This window comes from Pseudorca crassidens, chromosome 1 (assembly GCF_039906515.1).
Source record: "Pseudorca crassidens isolate mPseCra1 chromosome 1, mPseCra1.hap1, whole genome shotgun sequence".
NCBI lineage: Eukaryota > Metazoa > Chordata > Mammalia > Artiodactyla > Delphinidae > Pseudorca > Pseudorca crassidens.
The window spans coordinates 119,868,044-119,890,068 of NC_090296.1; the positions used below are offsets into that span (position 1 = coordinate 119,868,044).

The window sequence follows — 22,025 nt, forward strand, 5'->3', positions numbered from 1 at the left end:
GGGGTATGATGATTGAGGCTCTGGTGGCCAGTGGGGGAGGCATGAGGAAGATTTCAATGTCAAGGTTGATTCCTAGGCATATCTAAGTTCTAGTACAAGCTGGCCTCTTCTGGATCATTACCCAAGATGGCTCTCAAGCATACCTAGCTCTTTTGTCTCATAACTCCTTTTCTAACCCTTATTTAACTCTTCCCTTCCTTCCCAAGAAAGCTCCCTATACACACACCAAGTAATACTGTTTCCATGCCCCTTCTCCTTCCTTTAACTTCAAATAGCCACTCTATTTACCAAAAGGGTAGGAGGGAAAACACCGGGAAAACGTGAGGTCTGCACTTTGTTCCATCTACCCCTGGATGATCAGTTGGAGAGTTGGGCAGTCAGTTCTCACCATTGGGTCAGTGGGTCACACACACTCCCAGGTCAGTGCTAGGCAGCACCCCTCCATACCACCAGCTGAACCCAGGCCAACGAGATGGGCATTTAGGAGGCCACAAAGGGAGACAAGGGAGGGAGGGGGAGATGTCAGGGGCTGACTGGAGATCTGCTGAGGAAGGCAGGCTCTACTGTTGTGGTGGTAACAAGTCACTGTCCTGTAGAAAGTAGACAACAATTGATCTCATCACCACTTAATAACTGGGTGGCATATACACAAGCACACATTTATGGGTACACTTTTATTATACGTATGTACAGACACTTGCACACAGAGACATACTTGCATGCATGTACACACACTTGTACACACAGTTCTTTAAAAATAATGAACCGTGAAAGCACTATACAAACATAAGACATTATTGTTCTCCAGCTGGAGAGTTGTGATTGAAGCAAGTTCTTGCTCTAGTTCATAATGCTATATCAACCCCGAAGCCAAAAATGATGACGGTGGGACCAGATGCTTATGCTACTCAGTCTAGTCAGTTCATTTTAGAATATTCTTCATAGTGCCAACCACCATCAGAAGCAGACTCTTTTTCTGGATTCTTTACCTCTAGTTACTTCTCCAAATTGAGTCATTATCTCTTTTAACACCAGTATCCATAAAAGCCTTTATATAACAACCATAGCTACGTTTAAAAGTCCTCAACAACACTGATCATTCTCCGGTAGACACAGTCTGAGTTGTCACAGCCAAAATAATGTCCTGGATTCCTCCTGGAACCTACTCCCCAAATAATGTAATAATGATCCTTAGAAATGCTCAGAAAAACACTAACCCCTACCCCTTTCACAAGATTAAAAACCACTGTCCTAGGCCTTCCTGGCTCTGCATTTATCTCAGTTTCATCCACTCCAACCTTACACAGAGGTGTTCTTGGTCTTTAACATGGTTCTATTTAATCTTAGGTTTCTAGACCAGTGGTTCTCCAGTAAGGTCTGTGGATGTGCAGTGTCAATATCACCTGGGAACTTTTTAAAAACTTAAAGTCTCAGACCCCCTACTGAGACCTACTAATTAGAAACTCCAGAGGTCTAGTAATCTGTTTTAACAAGCCCTCCAAGTTATTCTGAGAACCACTGTTCTAAATCCTTGCCTGTTCCAAGGGCCTATGGTCTGTTCCTCAGATAACAACTTAAACTTGGTAACTGACGCAGAATGGAGTTATAAAGCACAATGCCAGGGCAAACAGCACAGCAGTCCTCCAGCTGGCAGTGCTGACTGACCCATCAAAAACAATATGCAGGAAAAAAAATGCAAAAGGAAACTGCAACTGAAGTTTAGAGGTGAAATGGCCTGATATCTGAGATTTGCTTTAAAATACAACTCCAGCACAAAAAGTGGGGGGGGTGGGGGGGCAGATGAAATAAACACGGCAAAATGTTGATTACTGACGAAGCTGAATGATGAGTACATAACAGTTTCTTACACTCTCTACTTCTGTATATAGTTGGAAATTTTCATAAAAAGAAAAAAAAATCAGAGTCTACTCTTGTACTCTTGTAAGGGCTCTCTCTAAAAAGTTAACTCTAAATGTGAACAGGAAGATTATCACTAAGACTCCATAAATGTCTTCTTGCTGTTCTTCAAACATTATCAAGCATATTCCCACCACAGAGCCTTTGCCCCTGCTGGCCACCCTTCTCGGAATGCTTTTCAACCAGATACCCACATGGCTTACTCCTCTACCCTTTCAGATCTCTGCTTGAAGGTCACCTTGACTATCCTATATAAAACAGCAAAACCCCAACACCCAACATACTAGCACTCTCCATCCCCCTTCCTTGCTTTTCTTCCACAGCACCTACCACGCTCTGACGTACAAAATGTTTGTTTATTGCATTTATCTCCCACCAGAATTTAAGCTCTATGGTGGTAGAGGCTTTGACTCTTTTGCCTATAATGTCAGCCCCTCAACACACATTTATTGAACAAGTGAATGAATGAATGAACTGTCTGCTGGAGACGTAAGCCAAAGGGGAGAGACATACAAGAACTTAAACACATCTACGCAGACAAAAATCATACAAAAATGATTTTAAAAAGCAAGACTCCATTCACCTTCAAGAGCAGCCGAGAACCAGAATATGAAGATCTGGCTGTGTTTGTGAGATTTGAAAATAAACAGTCAGGTGCTGATCTGGATGATCACAGAGGAATAAAGAGGGAGGCACTAATGTCCAGCCTGGGCTGTCTCGGGTTGGGTGGTAGGATGATGACAGCGTAGGCCAGAAGTACCAACTTTCACAAGCTCTCTGTCACTGTGGAAGTCAAGAAAACTTAGTCTCTCTCCAAGGGCTGTTGCTGCTTGGTTTCTGTCGTTATCACAAGGAGAAAAAGGTAGTTCAGAGGAAATTTTTCCTGTCCAGGGAAAAGACAATTCAGAAACTACCACCTTTTTCAAACCAGGCTGTTTCAGTGAAAGGGACTCCCACCTTCTAATCTCAAAGCTCATTTCTCTGGAGAGATGGAGAATGGGTTTAAATAGTGAAGAGTGGGAAAAGGGGAATGGTGGGTAGTTATGGAATTCATGGAATCACAGACATTTTAAAGAGGAATAAGCCTGAAACATGGTCTATTTCAAAGCTTTCATGTTATGTATAGAATAATCAGGTGTAGGGAGGTCAAGCTACTTGCTTAGGGTCAGGAGTAAAGTGGAATTGGGACTTATGCACATCTGACAGGTTCTAATTACAGCCACTCCTCCTGTGATTTGGTTACAACCACTTAAGGGTGTTGTTAATGAATTAAGCCAGAGAGACCTATCTAACTTATCCAAATGAGGTAAAGCAGGGAACCTTTCAAGAAAGGCCAGGCCAAATACAGACTGTGTGAAGAATGCCCAGAGAAGGGTGTCTGTTGTTCAGTGCTTTGGATGATGGCAGCTAACGGAGAATTTGCACGGGGACAGGCCAAATGAAAATAAGCCTCAAGTCCGGATGACAAAGGTCCTGGCCTAGGTCCAAGGGCGCTTCCCCGGTGTGACAACTTTACACCTAGTCAAAGCCTCCGATCTCAACGTTTATACTCTGGGTTTGACTCCCAGCTTTGTGGTACTGGGCAAGCAGGTTACTCCGCTCTACAGCGAGTGCTCCTCTCAGAAAGCCTAGGCCACGTAACAAAGAGTGCGGGGGAGAAGCCACAGACCTGCGATTCCCGCTATCCAGGGTACCCGGCGGAGGCAGAGGCCGGCGTGAGCCTCTGAACACTGGCTGCCACCGCGCTCTCAGGACAGGCCCTGAGGCCTCCTTTAGAGGAGCAATTAAAAGCTCTTCTCCGGTTTCTTCCGGAGACCCCAAAGACACCCAACACCTGCCTCCCGGGGAAGAAGCTCTGTGCCCGATCTGTGTCGCCAGCAGCCCAGCAGCCCAGCCTTCAGCGAAGCCTGTCAAGGCCAGGAGGGCCCCTCCGAGCCACCCGGCGCAAGCCCCTCACTTTATCCACCCCGGCCGAGGCGGGGCGGGCCCCGCACCCTTCCCGCGGCCCGGCCGCCCCGCCCCGTCCCGTCCCCGTGGCGGCCGCCTCACAGGCTGGCCTCGTGAGTACTCACGGCGACCCCGGGCCGCGCGCGGCCGCCGCCGAGGGAACTAGCGGCCCGGGACGCCCCGCGGGGGCGGAGCGGCAAGCCAAGGGGCGGGGGACGGGCCGGGCGGACGAGGTCGCGCAACTCCACGCCTCGTCGTTCCGTCACGGCCGCGCTCAGCCACTCTGCGCACGCTCGCGCGGCGGCACCGTGACCACGTGGCCCGCTTCGGACCAACCGCCACGCGACCTACCCCTAGGCCCACCACCTCCCCCGACGCCTGGTTGGGGCGCCTGCGCAGTGATCGCTGGTTGGGAGCGGGGTGCGGAGCGGAGGGTGGCGCCTGCGCCCTGGGGCTGGGCGGGTGCGTGGAGAAACAAGACAGGCCCGGCAGGTGCACGGAGGGCCCTATGAGCAAAGCTGTTGGCGTTTGGCGCCCCTTGTGGTTGGGAGGAAGGAGAGGGGAAGGCAGTTCCGGCTACCTCTCTACTTTAGAACCCGGGTGGTGGATAAAGATTGAGACAGTCCCCCTGAGACCCTGCTGACTCCAAGAATCTCTAGTTTGTAACACCTTAGGGTCTTTTAATTCTTTTGTTTTTAATTTTTTTTTCTTTTTTGGCTGCACCACTCAGCATATGGTATCTTAGTTCCCCTACCAGGGATTGAACCTGAGCCCCCTGCACTGGGAGCACAGAGTCTTAACCATCGGACCGACAGGGAAGTTCCAGCCTTTTTTAATTCTTAAGTTTAACTCTTTTGCTCCCCTGGTAGCTGTGGTGTGCTGGAAAGCACTCTGGCCTTCTATTGGGACAATCTGGGTTCAAAGCTTGGTTTCAGCACTTACTGATTGTGCAGCCTTAAACCAAGACTTTCACTTTCTGAGTCTTAGTTTTCTCATCTGTAAAGTGGGGACAGTGATATCTGTTTAATGGGGCTGTTGTGGTGAGGATGAAATGAGATGGTGTGTCGAACCGTATGAATGTGCAGGTATTTGACTCTTTGTATTTTACAAAACAGAAATTTCATATGGTTCAACCTAACACATATAAAGTAACCAGCAGAATACCTGGGACTAGGAAGTCGTCCATAAATGGAAGCTGTTAACCGTGGTTATTATGGTTATTCCCCTGAGACGTGGCCAGACCTCCCTTCATCCTTATCAGAATTGGGTGTCTTGGAGCTCCCATGTGCCCCTCTTTTCCATCAGCACTAATGGGGAAAAGTTTATCTTATATCTACTTACCTTCCTCATTCCCTCTTTTTAGCTAGACACAGCGTACACAAGGAAGGCTTTGGCTCTGAGTGATGTAAACACGTGACATATCTATCCCTCCGGAGCTGGCCTCAGTCAGAATTTTTGCAGTGAGGGACTTCCCTGGTGGCACAGTGAATAAGACCCCGTGCTCACAATGCAGGGGGCCTGGGTTCGATCCCTGGTCAGGGAACTAGATCTAGATCCCACATGCATGCCACAACTAAGAGTTCACATGACCCGGCACAACCAAATAAATAAGTAAATATATATATATATATATATAATTTCACAGTGATTTTTTTACACTTGGATAACCTCAGCATCTCCCTTCTCACTCTCCCTCCTTTTGATATCCCTGCTCTTCTCACCTGGCCTCTGAGCCTGGGCTTCAACACTGTCTTAATATTAGTTTGTTACACCCATTGTGTATAATAACTGAAAAAAGTGAGGTATATAAAATAACAGGACTTGGAGCCTTAGTGGCAGAATGTAGAAGTTCAGAGTCATTGGGGAAGGAGTTGGCTCTGCTCCCTCAAACAACTCACCAGCAAGGGCCTCATAGCAGCTTTGGAGAGCCAAGCCTGTGTGGAAGTGTTCGAACAGAAGCACTTTGGGTAAGCACGGGAGGTCTGTCCCCATGAGTGAAATGTCAAAGTCCCGTATTCCATAACCTTTCAGGATTTCCCCTCCTCACTTCCCCCCAACTCACACCACCAGCTCTTCTACTCATTATGAATCCCATAAATCTCAACTGCCTCATAGTTGATCAGTATTTTCCTGGCTTCACTTTTTCCATCCGGTCTAGATCCTATGGTCAGTTACTTTAACCACATTTTTGCTAATATGCTTGCCCTTAAAATCATAACCACAGATATTCCAGCCATCTACCTTCTCTATTCTCCTATCCTAAACCAGGATAACGGAAATAACCCAGTCCCGCAGAATTGAGCTTATGAGTGGACACTGTTTTATGTTAGTCCAGCCCACGAGCCCTATTCTTTGGGAATTAAGTTTTCCACACTCTCTCTCCAGATCTATAGGCTCCAGGGCCACGTTTGTCTTGTGACCCCTGGCATTCTGGCTGCAGTTTATCAAACTGTGAGTGGATTCCTAATGTGAGCTGAGCTAAGCAAATGTTCTCTCCTGGGAATCTTGGATTAGGGCTGAGAGATTATGTTTCTAACTGGACTGGTTTCTTGAGCAGAAGACATACATAAACTCAGGAGCTATGGTGCATCCACCTCCCAGATACTATGAGGAATGAGGAATGGAGAAAGTTTATTTGCAGAGAGAGAATGAAGCCTGGACAGGCAGAGACCAGAAATCATGAGACTGCTGTCTGGTTCCTGAAAGTTTCCCAGACCATTTCTGAGGCCCTCTGACCTTAGAATCTATGAGTCACCCTTATCTAGAATAAATCGTTAAGAAAACTTACCCTGGACCCGATATAGAGCTACAACAAATTCACAGTCTCCTCAGCTAGGCCCTGAGTGTACCCAGCAATCCTTCTACACATCAGCTTCCGCCACCATCCCCCCTTCTGCTTCACAGAGAAAATAAAGGCAACGGGGAGGAAACTGCTTTAATGTTCAGCCCCCTCCAAACATTTGAATCTCTCCCTCACTTTCTTTCTCAGAGGTAGTGAGGTCTCCCTTCAAATCCAAGCTTAATCGTTTCACTGCAATTTGTTTTTCACTCCCTTTGTCTCTTCAGGAAATTTGATCCTTTATTTTCATCTCTCTTTCATGGATAGTCAACTTTTTCCTCTCTCCTACTCTTTGATCTCCGCATATAAACTTGATCAACTAGCCCAACCTAAAAAAAAAAATCCAATTTTAATCCCACACATTACTGATTATTACACACTTTTTCTTGCCTTCAACCAAGCTTCTAGAGAGTGGTTTACACTCTCCATCTCTACTTCCTTACCTCCCATGTGTTCCTTAAATCTAGTGCCATCTTACCTCTCCCCCAAATCTCTACTGAAAATACTTTCACCAAACTAACAGATGACTTCCGAGCTGCCAAACCCACTGGAAAATTCCAGGCTCAACTGATTTGACCATTGATGTCAGTTGGCATCGTTGATCAGCAGTCCCTGCATCCCTTTCCTCTGTTGGCTCCTATGGGCGGCTATGTTCTTCCAGCTTCTTCCTAAACCTCACGTGGCTCTTTCACAACTTCCTTAATAGACTCCTTTTCTGTCATTCATCATTTAAATAATACTAATTTTTAAAAAACAGTTCAGTCAACACCCATTTCTCATTTCATCACTCTTTCCAGTGACTTCCCAGAATCTGATTCACCTTCCTGTGTTACAGGTCTTGGAGGTAAGCAGAGCCCACCTTCCATGACAGATATTGAAAAGGTTGGGTCTTTGCTTTCCCAGCTTTTTGGCATCTAAGAGAGAGGTATGTGACCTAAGCTTGGCCAAGTAGCCCCCAGAAAAGTAGATTCTGGAGTAAATGATTCAGAGAAATAGAACCATGGAGAATTCATCCTGATGGCAGTGGCCACAGTGCAATCAGCTCTATCCTGTGCTTGGGGGCTGTAGTGGTGTGGGTACTGGTGGTGGTGACATCCAGTGTCCAATGGTGATGACAGTGGCAATATTCTCACGGTGCTGGTCTGACAGCTGATTTTGGCTTTTGCTCTGGTGGACTGGCCTCCCATTGTTCCTAGTTGTTTTTCAAGCTTGCATGTCCTGCTTGGCAATCCCCTGACCCACCCAGTGCCGTTTCAAGAGACGGCTTTTCTAGAATTTGAAGAAGAATAGACACATGTATATGTTACCAAAAAAACCAAAAACAAAAAATAATAAGCCTGGGAAATCTTTTTCTTAGAATGAGAGAGGGGTAAGTGAGAACATTTACACAGCAAAAGTGTTTATAGTTCTTTGCTAGCACTAAAAGAAAAAAATGGCTTTTCCGTTTAAATCGTCCCGTGTGACACACTGACTGCAGGTGACTGGGACTCCCGAATATACATCTCCATCCTTTACCTCTTGCATTTCAAGTTGCCTTTTAGACAACTCCACTTGTATGTCTCACAGGCAAACTCTTCTTCTTCCTCTCAATCTGCATTTTTTTCATGACCCTAGCTTAGTAAATAGCACCTATGACTTGTTCAGCCGGAACCCTGAGAGGAAAACATCTTAGACTTCTCCCACCCTCGTGTGAACAGAACAAATTTTACCTCTTATTAAATCTTAAATCAATCCCTCTTTTATATTCCTACTCTTCCTCACCAGAACCATTGTACTAGCCTCCTAACTAGCCCAGTATCAACTCTTCTGATCACTTCTCCACTTAGCTGCCTAGGGGAATCTTTCTAAAACCCAAAGCTGATCATGTCATTCCTCTGTTAAAATTCTTCAATGGCTCCTTACCACCTCCAGGATAAAATATGTACCCCTTCTATGGCTGTGGCTCCTAACTGACTCTCAGCCCTCCCTCACCTGCGTCCTACGCTCCAGCCAGGTCAAACTACATGTTTTTACAGACCACCCAGGACATGTCTTTACATTCTATGGCTACTTAGTGGGGCTGACAGTCACAGTGCCACCTCTGCTCCCTTCCGTTTTCCACCACCCAGAGGTGGATACATGACCCATCAGGCCAGGCAGGAGACTCCATCCCCCTGGCCAAAGTGATTAGTTCAGGTAAGGGTTTGTCACCTAAGCAGAGCCAATCATAACCTTCCCCTTAAACTCTCTTGCTTTTGAGGCCATGGTGCCAGGAGCATATGAGATTGAAGCTGCTGGCACCCAGCTCTCTATCACAGGGAGAAAGTATATTTATGGCAGGAAAGAGAAGGGGACAAGGAACGAAGAGAAGCAGAGCCCTGAGAGATGAAGTGAGAGAGGTCTGATGACATTTGTCTGAGCCCTTGAATTCAGCCCTGCCTGGTTGGTAATAGCACTACACTTCTCAGCTCCCTTCTTGCATAAGCTGGTTTGGGTTCGTTCCTGTCGCTTGTAATTAAACCAGACCTGATACACAAATGGAATGGTGTGTGCAATCAACAGACTCTAGAATGTATACCTGGTGGAACTGAAGTGAAGTGGAGGCAGTGTGGGGATCTGCCCATCCTTGAGTGGGAAGTTAGAAATCCCTGTTATGTGGTATCAGGTCAGCTGGTTACATGATCTTCTTTTTTTTTTTTTTTTTTTTTGTGGTACGCGGGCCTCTCACTGTTGCCGCCTCTCCCGTTGAGAGCACAGGCTCTGGACGCGCAGGCTCAGTGGCCATGGCTCACGGGCCTAGCCGCTCCGCGGCATGTGGGATCTTCCCGGACCGGGGCACAAACCCGTGTCCCCTGCATCGGCAGGCGGACTCTCAACCACTGCGCCACCAGGGAAGCCCCATGATCTTCTATTTTATGTGGAGCTTTGGGTCAGGCATCCATCCTAGATGGAGATTCCAGGGACACACTGGACAAATTTCTGGATGTTGGCGTATGCTGGCCTCTCGCAAGATTTCTAGCAAGGAACTGCAGTTCAGCTTGCTTCCATGCTGGCAGAACCAGACCATATGCAGCTTTGTTTAGAGTTGCCTTTATTGCCTTTGGCCTACTAGCTAGACTGCCAAGGGTCAGATAATCATGTGTCTTACAGATTATAAAAGCCAGATCCTCTACCCCAAACTAAAATGAGTGAGAACAAAGGCAGAGAGGTGGGACATCAAGCAGGAGATACTGAAGCTTAGGGCCTGGAAAGTTCTAGAGAAAAAGCCTGATGCTCCGAGCCACACCTGAATGCATCTTTTTTCTCCCAAATTAAATAATGTTTATTTTACTTAAAATTCAGACAGTCCTGGGGGTTCTGGTGCCTGGGGACCCTGGCTGTGAATCCTGTGGGAGAGAGTGAAATGTATTGGTCACAACCCTCATGCACCTTTCTGGGCTTCCTGGGCCACCTCCATCTTTCTTTCTCTTGGTTGGCACCCCACCCGTGCCAAGCAGCCCCTCCACTTCCACATTTGTGGTAGAAACCTCCCAAGCAGCCACCCAGAGGGTGATGCAACTCAGAAATGCAGTGGAGTTAGCTCTCCGTGAAGTGCACCTTGGCCAGTAGAAAACAGGAGATGAGAGGGGAACAGATGGGAAAATTCCCTCTCAATTCTCCTCCTGGTGAACGGTTCTAAGGTGCAGTTTCTCCCTGCAAACACCATGTGCTTTAGCAAACAGTCCTGTCAAGTCACCTGTTCTCTCCTCACAGCTCATGTGAAACAGTGGCCACTGCAGTAATATGTTGTCTTGCATTGCTTCACATCTTTCTCCCCTGCCACACGTCTCTTCTCCCCTCTCATTATCCTGGGCTTCCGTCTCCCCAAAGGGTGTGAGCACTTTAATCCTTGCCTCAGAGTCTGTTTTCTAGAGCACTTGCGTTAAGATATGGAGCTGCTGTCAAAGCCCCCATCCCAACACTGAGTCCCAACAGTGGGGTAGCAAGAAGGTCCTGAGGGCGCAACTGATGTTTCCTGCTCACGTGCAGGAAATCCAGCCCAGGCTGCTGGATTCCTGTCAGACGCCCGGTGGCAAGGGTGCAGGGTCAGCCCATTTCTGGCATACTCCCTAGAAGAAGCTGAGGCTAATTTTCTCAGGCTCTTTCTGTGGTTCCCTGCATTTTCTCCTGGGTACGTAAGACTTACCTTTGGAAGAGTCAAACCCAGGCTTGCAGCTTGCTCTGCCTTCTGGGTCTCTGTGCTCTTAGGCCACTAGAGGGCAGCAGGCTAGAGCATGGAAGTTCAAAGTCCCCTCTACAGACGGCCAATCAAAGGCTCTGATCAGCCCAGGCTGCCATACTGTGATGGCAGTGTCTCAAGCGGGGTTGGGGAGAAAAAGAGTAGCTCTCCACCCTCTCTGAGTTTGCACTTGGCGCAGACTTGGTCAACTCTTTGTGGACCTCACGTGGCTCAAGCTCGAAGGGCAGCTACAGAATCCGCTTTGGCTCTGAGCTTCCTGAGCCCATGAGGTTTATTCCTTCATTGGTTCTCCCAAAGAACACAGGACTGTGTAACATGCTTGAGCAAATATACTGGCTGAGGGAGGCGCACAGGCCCAAGACAGCCTCTGAATCCCTGCTGGATTTGGCTGTGTCACAGTGAAGGCAGGTACAGTGAGGACAGTGGATGCCAAAGATTGCAAACAAAGCTGGAAAAGATAAAGAGAGATTCTGTGACCTCCTTGACCTTAGTATCCTCTTTTGGAGGGTATTACATGCATGTTCTGTTCCACTGAGGCAGAGGTGAGACCCCAGGTCTGGTCAGAGCACACAGTAGATCCAGAGCTGCTCTGAGATCAGAGGTTGTCAGTCCCATCTCAGACCAAAGGTCTTTTCTCTCTGTATCCAAGACACCCAGGTTGCATCCAGAGAGACAGAGAGAAATTCCAGGGGCCCTCCTGAAGGCTGAAGACTCTGCCCACAGTCCCCAAGTTAAACAAGTTCTCAGAGGGCCCCCCAATTCAATGTCCACTGACAGACTCTTCTCAGGAGTGCTTTGGTGACATGGCCTTAGTGTAATAATGGACCATAGCCAGAGGGCGAGGAGTGGAGCAAGCTGCAGATTGTCCAGAATGAGTGCTTGTGTGGTTGCCTCACTCCTGTCCTAAGCATTGCCTTGGGGCTGAGACCTAGGAGCCAGTACCACTTAGGGATTTTGACTATCTAGTCAGGGTCACTGGAGCGTGAGCCAGCCAAGTGTTATATAGGTAATCTCTCTCTGAGGGCACTGAGCAGATTAAGGTTGACTTATTATCACAGACAGGCTATCGTGGAAACCATGAAGCTGAGGGGGAGGGGAATGGGCCCAGTGTGACCTGTTGCTAAGAGACAGAAACCACAAGGGCCAGATCCAGACTCAAGGACAAGAACTCAGCAAGATTCTTGACGATGGTTACTAGCTCACAGAGAGCCCAGGAATCAAATCACTTGGTTTGAAAGGAATTGTCCAGAGAATCCTCACCAGGCGATCGGGGATCTGGGAAGGCATAATCTCTAAGGCAATCTTTAGGTCCAAACCCATGTCTAAAGGGAGGGTGGATGATTCAATTCCAGAAGAGGTATCTTCTCAGGGCTGTCCATAAAGGAGGGAGATATTTCCCAGTGGAAAGGACCAAGAGCGATTAGTTTTGTTGATGAAGAAACTTGCTCCACTGTCCAGAAGGATGTGCTATATGCTATAGATTAGTGACCATTGTTTTCTCTTCTCCCCTATTCCAAATGGAAGGGTTTTTTTTTTTTTTTTTAAATGGTTACCCTATTTCTCTCCATATTGGTTATGTAGGGGTAGCTAAATTTATCTTTAAGCCAGAGATTGCAAAATCACAAGAAATTATATCCAGACCTGATCAAGAATTGCACATCACAAAGGGACCCTGGACTGAGGGCTCAATAAAGCAACTGGGCATGATTCTGTTTTTTCTCCTATTCAGAAGTGGGTGACTGTTTTTTGTTGAGCCTAGGAACATTGCATTGTTAGGCAGGCACATTTTTGAAAGTGTATGTTTGTCAAGAAATGTATAGGTGGAAGGTGAACAATAAAGGGGAGGAATACTGTGGATGCAAATTGCTTATCTGCCCATCATCCCTTCTTTTGAAGACCCAGTTCTCCCCTCCACACAGTCCTTGTGAAGTTGTCAATTACGGTGGCCTACTCTTCCACCCTAGAGGTAGCCACATGTCCATTCTGGCCAAAGTCCTCCCAAGGTCTTTAGAGCTGGAACTAGCGAGGCCACTAAACAGAAGGGAGCAGAGCCGAGAGATGGAGACATCATCATTTGAACCCCTAGATCAAGCCATGCCTAAAGGTAGATACATCCTTTGATTTATCAATTAAGTAAGCCAACTAATTTCCTATTGGCTTAAACATGTTTGAGTTGGGTTTTTGACACTTACAGCTGAAAGGATTTGGACTAACACATGCACACACAACAGAGACACAAACACCATTGTTGCTTAAACTCATTAGACATTATACACGTCTTCCATGAGCTTATAGGGATCAGCAAACATTTTATCTAAAGGACCAGATAAATCTTTTAGGCTTTGTGGGCCACATATGGTCTCTGTCTCATATTCTTTTTTGTTTTATCTTTACAGCCCTTTAAAAATGTAAAAAAAACATTATTTGTAGGCCATACAAAAGCAGGCTGTAGGCCAGATTTGCCCACAGGCCATAGTTTGCCGACCCCCTGATCTAGATCCTGCCAACCTCTGCAACATTTATACATGGTCTGCCAGCCCCTAACCATGAAACAAGATACTTCAAATGCCATTTTGGTTTGTGTCTTGACGTGACTTGATGAGTTAAGGTTCAGGGTAGAGTTAGAAATGGGAAAGGGTCTTATCTTGGTGCCCACTGTCTGCCCCATAATTGGCACTGAATAAACGGTAATCATTATGATTTCTTGCCAATAATTTATCAGCATGATGCGGCTGTCCAAATGGCTTTGTGCATATGTGCCAGTTCATTCTCGAAGACCCTTCCCCTCCTTCATCTTCTTCAGTAAACCTTTCTCTGACCTGCCTTACCAGTCAAGTCTGAATTCGGTACTCTTCTTGCTATCACAGGCTCTCTGGGGCCCTCCATTATCACTACATTATCGGACCGTCCTTCCCCCAGCTCTCAGGGCTTAGCACCTAGCAGTGACGGGTCTCTATGCCTCCATGTGAACAGCTGTTTGAATGTGCAGGTGTTAACATTCCCATCTGTGTCCAGGGTGGTCAGTCTACGTGTCAGCCCTGTGAACTACCACACCTTACCTGGCAATGTTATTTTTCATTCCATTCCCTCCAAAAACGAGTCAAAGACAGAGGAACAGGTGGGAACAAATTTTCTTAGAAACTCTTATTAAGGAGGAACCCGCCGCCCCCGCCCCCACATGCTTTATTGTCTGATGTGATATCAGATCAGAGGCCTCCAGTCTCAGCAACATCTAGGGACCAGAGTGCCCACCACACAGCTGGGGCCCCAGACTAGTTTGATCCAGGTCTGTGGGGTAGAGGGAAAATTATCCTCCTAGGAAAAGTTATGTGCAAGGCCCTGCAGGCCCAGGAAAGGCTGACCAAGGCAAGTGAGTCATGGTGCTCTAAGCTGAATCTTTTGCCCATCTCACAGAAGCAGGCAGGAAGCACCACCATCGATCAGCTTTATATGGTACCCACTGTATACAACAGACAGACAAAGACAGACAGACAGAGCACACACCACTTCTAAGCTGAACACTGCTCACCATCTAGAAGCACCTTGGATAAGCACATTGAGACACTCTTGCATAGGAAAGATGTAGTTTTTAAAGGAATGATGAAGTATTTTGGCAAAACATCTACTTCCCTCCCAGGTCCTGGGTAAAGAGGGACCTCTAAATTCTGAAGCTTCTACATATTGAAAATTATCCCCTTCTCAATGGCAGTATATACAGTAGCGAACCTTCCAAGTCTGTTGTCACAGCCCTCTACATATATCCTGAATCTACTTTACCGGTGGGCAAACTTAGAGACAGAAGGTGGTCTGGAGCAAGGGGACACTGGGGCTGGCTCAAGGTGAGGGGAAACAGGAGGTGTCTCGGCTCAGCCAAAGGCAGGGCCTCTGTCTAACTGGATGGGGAAGGGAAAGGCTGGGGCAGTCCAAACTCCCTTTCTTCCTGCCTGAGGAAGCAGTGGTTCCACGGGAAAGGCTGTCAAGAAGGAAAGGCAGGTTCCCACCCCTGCTGGCTTAAGGGGTTTTTCGGGGTGGCAAAGAGCAGGGCAGGCCAGAGCCCCTCCTTGAGGCCTCTTCGTGGATGCTCTCTGAGTTTGGGAACTGTGGGTTCACTGCTTCAATAACTCTCTTGTTACCTGCATATGAGCCCAGACCTCAAGTCCTTCATTATTTTTAAAAGGTGGTGGGGTGGAGGTGGGGGGCGTTAAGAGGGAATGAGACACAGAACAATCTTTCCACAGCCTTCCTCTGCCTAGGCTGGGGCCTTCAAGGGTCTCCTTCACCCTGCCTCCTAGGGATATTTAAAGGCAGCTTTTATTAGACTCTATACTGTCCTTTTTGTTTCTCTTGTGATTTTTTTGTTTCTTTGTTTTAATTTATATATATATATATATATATATATATATATATATATATATATATATATATATATATATATATAATTCTTTAAAAAGCAATAGTCCTTTGGTCCCTAAACTCTAAGGAATGATATGATTTTGAAAGAAGTAAATCTGGGCTTCCCTTGTGGAGAAGCCCTTGGCACCCCCCAAGGCCCTCTGCTGGTTCCCCTAGACAGTCAGTCCTCAGCCAGCCCCAGCGGCCTTGCCAGCCTGAGCTCTACATCACAGGCACAGAACAACCCACTTGGTGAAAACAATCCTGAAAGTGGCCTGAGCCCAGGCACTGGCCTTGGGTCCACCTCCATCTGTGGCTGCTCCTTCAGGAAGGGCTGCTCAAGCATTTCTGTGCTTTTCTTTTCCTTTCTTCTCACTCTTCAGTTTCCAATGTTGGGTATTAATTGATAAGGAGAGAGAAAGGGAAAAAAAGGAAAAAATCACTCTGGAGGGCAAGACAAGAAGAGCAGCTTGCCCTATCCGTGACAGGTGAGTGGCTGGACCTCAGGCTCAGGTGAGGGGCTGGACCTCAGGCTTCCACTGAAGCCAGACCCTGGGTCCTGGGCAGATGACCTCAGCCCAGCACCCCCTCCAGAGTGCTCCCTGGGGGTAGTTCAAGTGCGGCAGGGTCCTGTGGATCTTCTGAGACAGCAATCTCTAAAAGTCACAGGCAGCCGGCCCTGCCAGAAACCTGAGGGCTTGTCATAGCCCTCCCCATCACCACCACACCCTGTAGATCCTGCATCTTCAGTGTATTTGCTTCTCTCCTCATCTCCATGTTCACTGCCATTATCCCAGCCCTTACATCCTGTCCCTTCTTTGCTTAAACTCCTCAGTGGTCCTCTACCATCTTCAGGATAAAGTCCAAACTCATGGCCTTTAAGACCCTTCACAAGCTAGCACAAACCTACTTTTCTAGTCTCGTTCTCCACCCCCCTGCCCTCCCCACACAGGAATTCTCTACTATGGTCCCCTGTGGCTATCTCTGGAGTGGAACGAACTGGTTGGATCTTACTGTAATTGTCTCTCCCAGACTGTGGGGGCAGGAATTTTGTCTAATTTATCTCAGTCCTTAGACTGAAGGAAAAACACAGCCTCAGACTGAGGATTCCTCCTAACTCCTGGCTCTTCTCTCCCAGACTTTTTCAGGGGTCGGTGCCCCCAGCATCCCAAAAGGAATATCAAAGCTGGGAGCGCCTCCATCACTCAGGCCCCATCTGCCGGGGCTCCACTAAGGACTCACCTTTCTGTGGCTGGTCAGTGAGAGTAGATCAGTAAGGCCGGTTGGCATCCTTGGGCCTCTTTAGCTGGACCTTGAGCCTCTTCATGCCAATCTGAAAGCCATTCATGGCCTGAATAGCTGTCTGGGCACTGGTTGGATTGTCAAAGCTAACAAACCCTGGAGGGTGTGTGCAGAGAGGTTAGCTGGGAACTCTGCGTGGCAGGGCCTCCTTTCTCTATGACCAGCCCCTTCTCCTTGCCCCCTCAGGCCAGTTCCATCAATCAGTACTCCTCCACCCTCCAGTGTTTGCACGTGTGCACACACACGGACACATGCTCGTACTTACACAGGCAAGTGGCCTGAGTTTCCTAAACGTGTGATTCTTGGAAGGACAGGAGGTAATTCTGAGTGTGTGTATTGGGGAGGCAGGTAGTGTGTTGATGGGGTGTTTCCCTGTCTTTCCCTGGCGTGGGAAAACTCTCTCTCTCCACAGCCCCCATTCTGGTCCTCTGAATTGCAGTTGGAGGGGATCTCTGGTCCCAGACCCAGACTCCACCTGCCCTGGCTAGACTCTAAAGTCTAACCTGGTTGAAGATCTACCAGACACCTGACCTTCCCAGGTGAACCTGAAATAGACTTGTCCCTTGTCTGGGCTTAGCCTCATCACTGGTCTGTGACTCTGTTCAGCGCTATACACTCAGTTTCTAGGAGTCACTGACTTCCGGAGGTACAGTCTTAGGGTCTGTAAGGAATCTCGAAGTTGGGAGTGGGAGAGGCCTAGGGATGGGGCTCAGCTCACCGAAACACTTGCTCTGGTTGGTGGCTCGATCCACAAAGACTTTGGCAGAGACAACGGCTCCAAAGGGCAGGAATGTCTGGATGAGTTCTGCATCACCAAACTCCTGAGGCAGGTGATAGATGAAGAGGTTACAGCCTTCGGGGCCTGCAGGAACAGGAGCAGGCTGGTTCAGGGGAGGAATCCTGAGTCCAGCCCCACCAGGCCCTGATCTCCAGACCCCTGTCCCTCACCTTCTCTTTGCTGCTGGGGCAGGCCTGAAGGCTGCTGGGGAAAAGTTGTGCTCACTGGGGCATAGGCCGACGGATAGGCTGCTGGAGACAGAGGTGGGAGTGGGCAGTGACCCCCAGGAGCCACCCCCAATCAGGGCCCCATCTGCCTGGCCACCTTTGACCAACTCAGCCAGTGCACAGTAACCCTCACCCCTAGAAAGGTCGTTCTGGGTCCAAGGGTGGGCGAAAGGAGGGTCGGACTCCTCAGCACAGAGCCTAACCCCCCCACCCCCAAATCTCCCTATTACTTTCTGGGGCCCTTCAAACCCCCCAGGCCGCGTAGCGCCAAGTGAAACCTGCGTAGTGGTGCATCCCAGCGTAGGCCTGCTGCAGGGGGTCAGCCACGCCGGGACTCTGGGCTGGGGAGAGAGGGGCGCAAGGCCCACAGTGAAGGTGGGTTGGTGGGCGGGCAGGGTAAGGTGAGAACGCAGGGAGTGTGGAGGGAGGCTGTGAGAGGTAGCAGGGAAGGAGGAGGAGTCCCTTCTCAAGGAGACCAGACCCTGCCACCCGCCCCCCCCAGACCCCCGCTCCCCACTCCATTTTGGGGGAGATTTGGGCGGAGCGGGTGAGGGGGGCCCACCTGGGTAAGGAGAGAGCCCGTTATTGTAGAGACTGTCCGAGCCAGGTTGCCCGTTGGTCTGGGGGGTCAGAGGGCCGAATCCATTGACCCCGATGGGCGCCGGGAGACCCGGAAGCGTGCTGGGGCCGCCGCCCTGCGGGGAATTGGCTGCAGGTGGCGAGGAAGTGGAAGAGTCAGGCCGCAGCCCCGCCTCGCCCCGCCCCCGCCGCGGGCCCCGCCCCCTGCGCGCAGTACCTGCGGCCGGCAAGAGCGGCGCGGCTACCAGGCTGAAGGCCGCCACGTGCTGCATCTGTGCCGCCACTGCGGCCACCGGGCCGAGGCCCGGGCCCTGCGCCGCCGCCAGTAGGGCCGCCTGGTGCTGCAGGATCTTTGGGAGGGAAGAAGGCCGGGTGTGGAGGGCCCAGCGGCGGGCATCTGCCCCGGCGCCCCACCCCCCGTCACCCGCTGCCCGCCCGCGCCCACCGGGCCAGGCACTTACAGCGGTGGTGTAGGCTCCGCAGGCCCCCAGCGGCAGCGGCGCCGGCTGCAAGGCACTCAGTTGGCCCGCCATCTGCTGCATCCGCCGCAGCGCGCGCTCGCGGTCCGTGTCCGCCAGCTTGACCACGAGGCTGGACGAGGCGCCCTGGGTAAGGCAGGGAAGGCTGCAAGGACGGGTCTAGACCTCAGCCCCGGCCCTGGGCCGAGGGCCTTGCTCCTCAGGCCCTTTCCCCGGCATGTGGGGAAGAGGAGCCAGTCCCCAGACCCCTGGTCTCACCCCGGGCCCTGGCGCCCGCCCTCACCGCCATGGTCCGGCTGCCGTGCAGACTCTGGATGGCCGCCTGAGCTTCCCCTTGACTCCCGAACTTCACAAAGGCACAGCCTGGGGCAGGATAGAGGTGGCTCAGGTCACAGAGGCCAAAGGGTCATGTGGTCCGGAGTGAGGCGGGGTCATCAGGAAATCCAGGGGTCAGCTCAAGTCACCTTTACTGGTGCCATCGGGGCTCCGCAAGACGGTGCACTCCTCGATGTGGCCGAAGGGCTGGAACAGGCGTCTGACGTCCTCCTCACCCTGCTGCTTGCCCAGCATACCCACAAACAGTTTTCGGTCCTCTGGGGACAAATCCAGGAGTCACCTGGGAACCCTAAGACCTCTTGGACTCCCCAGAGTAACAGGAGGAGCCTAGGAAGATAGTTAACCACGGTCTGGCTCTGGGAAGAGGTGAGTGAGCAGGCCCTACTCACTTGGGGCCACAAGGTTGGGTTTCTTTGAGGGGCAGGATGACCTACAGACAGATCTGGAGGAGAGAAACTCCAGATTTCCATCAGGAAAACCTGGGTCCTGGAACTCATTGTTGCTCTTGTGGGAATGATTCAGTCCATATTTTTGGTTGGATAGAGCCCTACATGCATCATTTTATATGTTTGACCTTTCTGTTCTTAGAGTCTGGGAAATGCTATTTTGGACCATTTCAGCCCTATTAAGGGAGGGGAGTCCTCAGAGGAGTCCTTGTATTCATACTGGGTCTGGAGAAGATAAGTACACCCTCCTGATAAGCCTGATGGCAGTGGCTAGAGTCCAGGATTCTGGGTCAAAAAAAACAGCACAGAAAGCAGTTGTCTCATTGCACTGCCTCAACCCCAGACCATGAGCACTGGAATGATGAATCCCCAACTCCAGCACCCAACTCAACCTGCGTGCCCCTCCCAAAGGCCTAAAGAGAACAGGAAGCTTGGGTTCCTGATCCTCTAACATTGGCATTTTGCCCACTATGCTTACTGAACTCATGACCCCTTTCCTTACCTCCCTTATTCCCTCACTGAGCTTCCAGGGCCCTCACTGAGCCCTGCCGCCTCCTCTCTGACTTCCCCTGTTTTCCTGCCTTGATCTCTCCCCAGGTGTTCATGCTATGGGAGAACAGGTTCTGCCTATAGACCTGGATGGCCACCTGAGGATCCTTCCCTGTGTCCACCCTTCCTATGGGAATGGTAGAGATGCCCAGAGAGGGGCCGTAAGCTGGGCCCCGTGACCTTGGAGAAAGCTGGAGAGCTGGGGCTGGAAACCAGGGCTTAGCTGCACATCCAGCAAGTCGGGCCTCAGGAGCACTATCCAGGAGTGTGTGATAGAGGAGCCCAGCCCACAGGTCCTGCTGTCAAAGCCTCTCTCATCTGCACCAAGGTAAGTCTCTGATTTTGAGATGGGGCTTCTTCGGCGTAATACAAGTTGGGAGAGAAAGAGTGGATGGGAATCTGGCTTCAGACTTCACCTCTGAGATCCTGAAGCCCAAGAAAACCCATCCCAAACTCCTTCACTCTTTGACAAGCTTGGCCAGGCTGATGGGGGTCCTTGGATCCTGAGTGCAAAGGAAACAAGGCTGGTGAAGGTCATAGACTGAAGCCTGGGTGACAGTGAAAAGGAAAGTGAAAAGGCCAAAATTAGCAGTGGAGGGAATCTCCAACAAGGCTATGTGTGTGTGTCCATATTTCACCTGGATGGTGTGGGGTTCAGCCTGGGCTGCCCTGGGTACCTTGGTATCTGTCGCCTGCCTGTTAATGCTGTGTCTGTATGGAGAGCAGGAGCTGTGGCTTATATGGGACAGAGTGTGTTTCAGCAGAATCCTGCCCTCTGTCCAGAGGATTACTGCCCAGAAATCCTGATGGGGAAAGGATAGATAATGTACTTGTGGCCAGAATTCCAGTAGAGGTACCAACCTTCTGTGGTGAGAGTACAAACCAGTGGGTATACTTCACTCCTGGGAGGGTTAGCCACAGAATAGTGCCCTTGGAATGGATCACTGGTTTCCTAACCTTTTAAAACAGCTGTGAAATCCATTGTTCTAACAAAAATATTAGGATGAAGCTCAAAATGTAAGAGAAAAGTAGAACTGCTTGGAAAAGGCAGAAAAGTAGGAGGAGGGCTGGAGTTCCTCTTGCTTCATCTTCCCCTCGTACTCCCTAGAGGGGGCTCCAAGGAAAGTCCTTTGTAAACCACTGACCTAAAAGACAGAAAATAGAATTCCACATGGTGTATGAAGAGGCATCTGAGATCATTCTCTTCAGGAACCTGAGAAGTCAGGAAAGGTCTTTCATGATTCTCTTGACTAATCTGATGGTGGCTTTGCCTTGACATTGGAAGACAGGCCCTATTTGGTCAGGGAATCAAACCCTCTGAGATTGTTATTGTTCTGAGCTATGAAACTAAATTATGCCCATGCGTCTACAAGAGGCCCAGGAGGGGCTGGAGAAGATCCTAGGGTCTCCAGAGTCTCAGGGCTTCATGATGCCCTAATTTATAGTGCAGCTGTGACATTGGGTAGGGTCTGCAAGATGATGACAGCACCTAGGTAAGCTGTCATGCCACATGGAACAGCATCCAGGTAGCCCTAGGTAGGAAGAGAGAGGTCATGGCTGAGATGGAGCCCCCAGGACAGTAAAGAGGTTTGTGTGAACAGTGGTCCGATCCTTCATCTGCTCTTCCTCTTTCTGCTCTTTTCTGATGATGGTGGTCAGTCACAGCTCATGTCACAGACCATGAAATTCTCTGATCCTTCTGTTCCAGTGAGAGTCTCCCAAATTAAGAATTTCCATTTCCATGATAGGGCACTGACTCTATGGTTCTAGACTACTGGGCTGTACAGAATTTGAAATTGAAATGAGGTTGGGCTATGGGCTAATCTCTATGCTGCCCATTTCACAGCTGTCACCTTGAATCCTGGTGTCCTCTTTGCCACTTTACAGGGACCTTCATGGTGTTTGACAGGAGGATGATCTGGGTCACAGTGAATATAAGCATCAGATGATCCTGAAATGGTGGGATAAGTTTCTTAAGAGACCTGGTCAAAGAGAATTACAGGCTAGACTCCTGA

At 49.5% G+C, this 22,025-nt stretch overlaps 2 protein-coding genes across 19 annotated transcripts in view; both read right to left on the minus strand.

Moving 5' to 3' along the window:
- PARP6 (poly(ADP-ribose) polymerase family member 6) overlaps positions 1–4,143 on the minus strand; it is a 28,365-nt gene extending 24,222 nt beyond the window's left edge. For 3 of the 13 annotated variants that reach the window (XM_067752492.1, XM_067752482.1, XM_067752474.1), the window contains exons 1-2: positions 2,501–3,977; positions 389–590 (exon numbers count right to left, since the gene is read on the minus strand). In XM_067752492.1, coding sequence (XP_067608593.1) covers positions 389–391 — 3 coding nt within the window. In that variant the 5' untranslated portion in view covers positions 392–590; positions 2,501–3,977. The other 10 variants (XR_010946741.1, XM_067752471.1, XR_010946743.1 and 7 more) reach the window with 8 other exon arrangements.
- Positions 4,144–14,035: 9,892 nt separating this feature from the next.
- The window catches only part of CELF6 (CUGBP Elav-like family member 6), a 33,383-nt gene continuing 25,393 nt past the window's right edge, over positions 14,036–22,025 (minus strand). For 3 of the 6 annotated variants that reach the window (XM_067752580.1, XM_067752554.1, XM_067752597.1), the window contains 9 exons: positions 19,144–19,272; positions 18,963–19,042; positions 18,662–18,805; positions 18,184–18,550; positions 17,900–17,962; positions 17,565–17,645; positions 17,335–17,478; positions 16,557–16,712; positions 14,036–15,691 (listed from right to left, as the gene is read on the minus strand). In XM_067752580.1, the coding sequence (XP_067608681.1) occupies positions 16,585–16,712; positions 17,335–17,478; positions 17,565–17,645; positions 17,900–17,962; positions 18,184–18,550; positions 18,662–18,805; positions 18,963–19,042; positions 19,144–19,272 (1,136 nt within the window). In that variant the 3' untranslated portion in view covers positions 14,036–15,691; positions 16,557–16,584. The remainder of the gene's footprint in view (positions 15,692–16,556; positions 16,713–17,334; positions 17,479–17,564; positions 17,646–17,899; positions 17,963–18,183; positions 18,551–18,661; positions 18,806–18,962; positions 19,043–19,143; positions 19,273–22,025) is intronic. The other 3 variants (XM_067752572.1, XM_067752588.1, XM_067752565.1) reach the window with 3 other exon arrangements.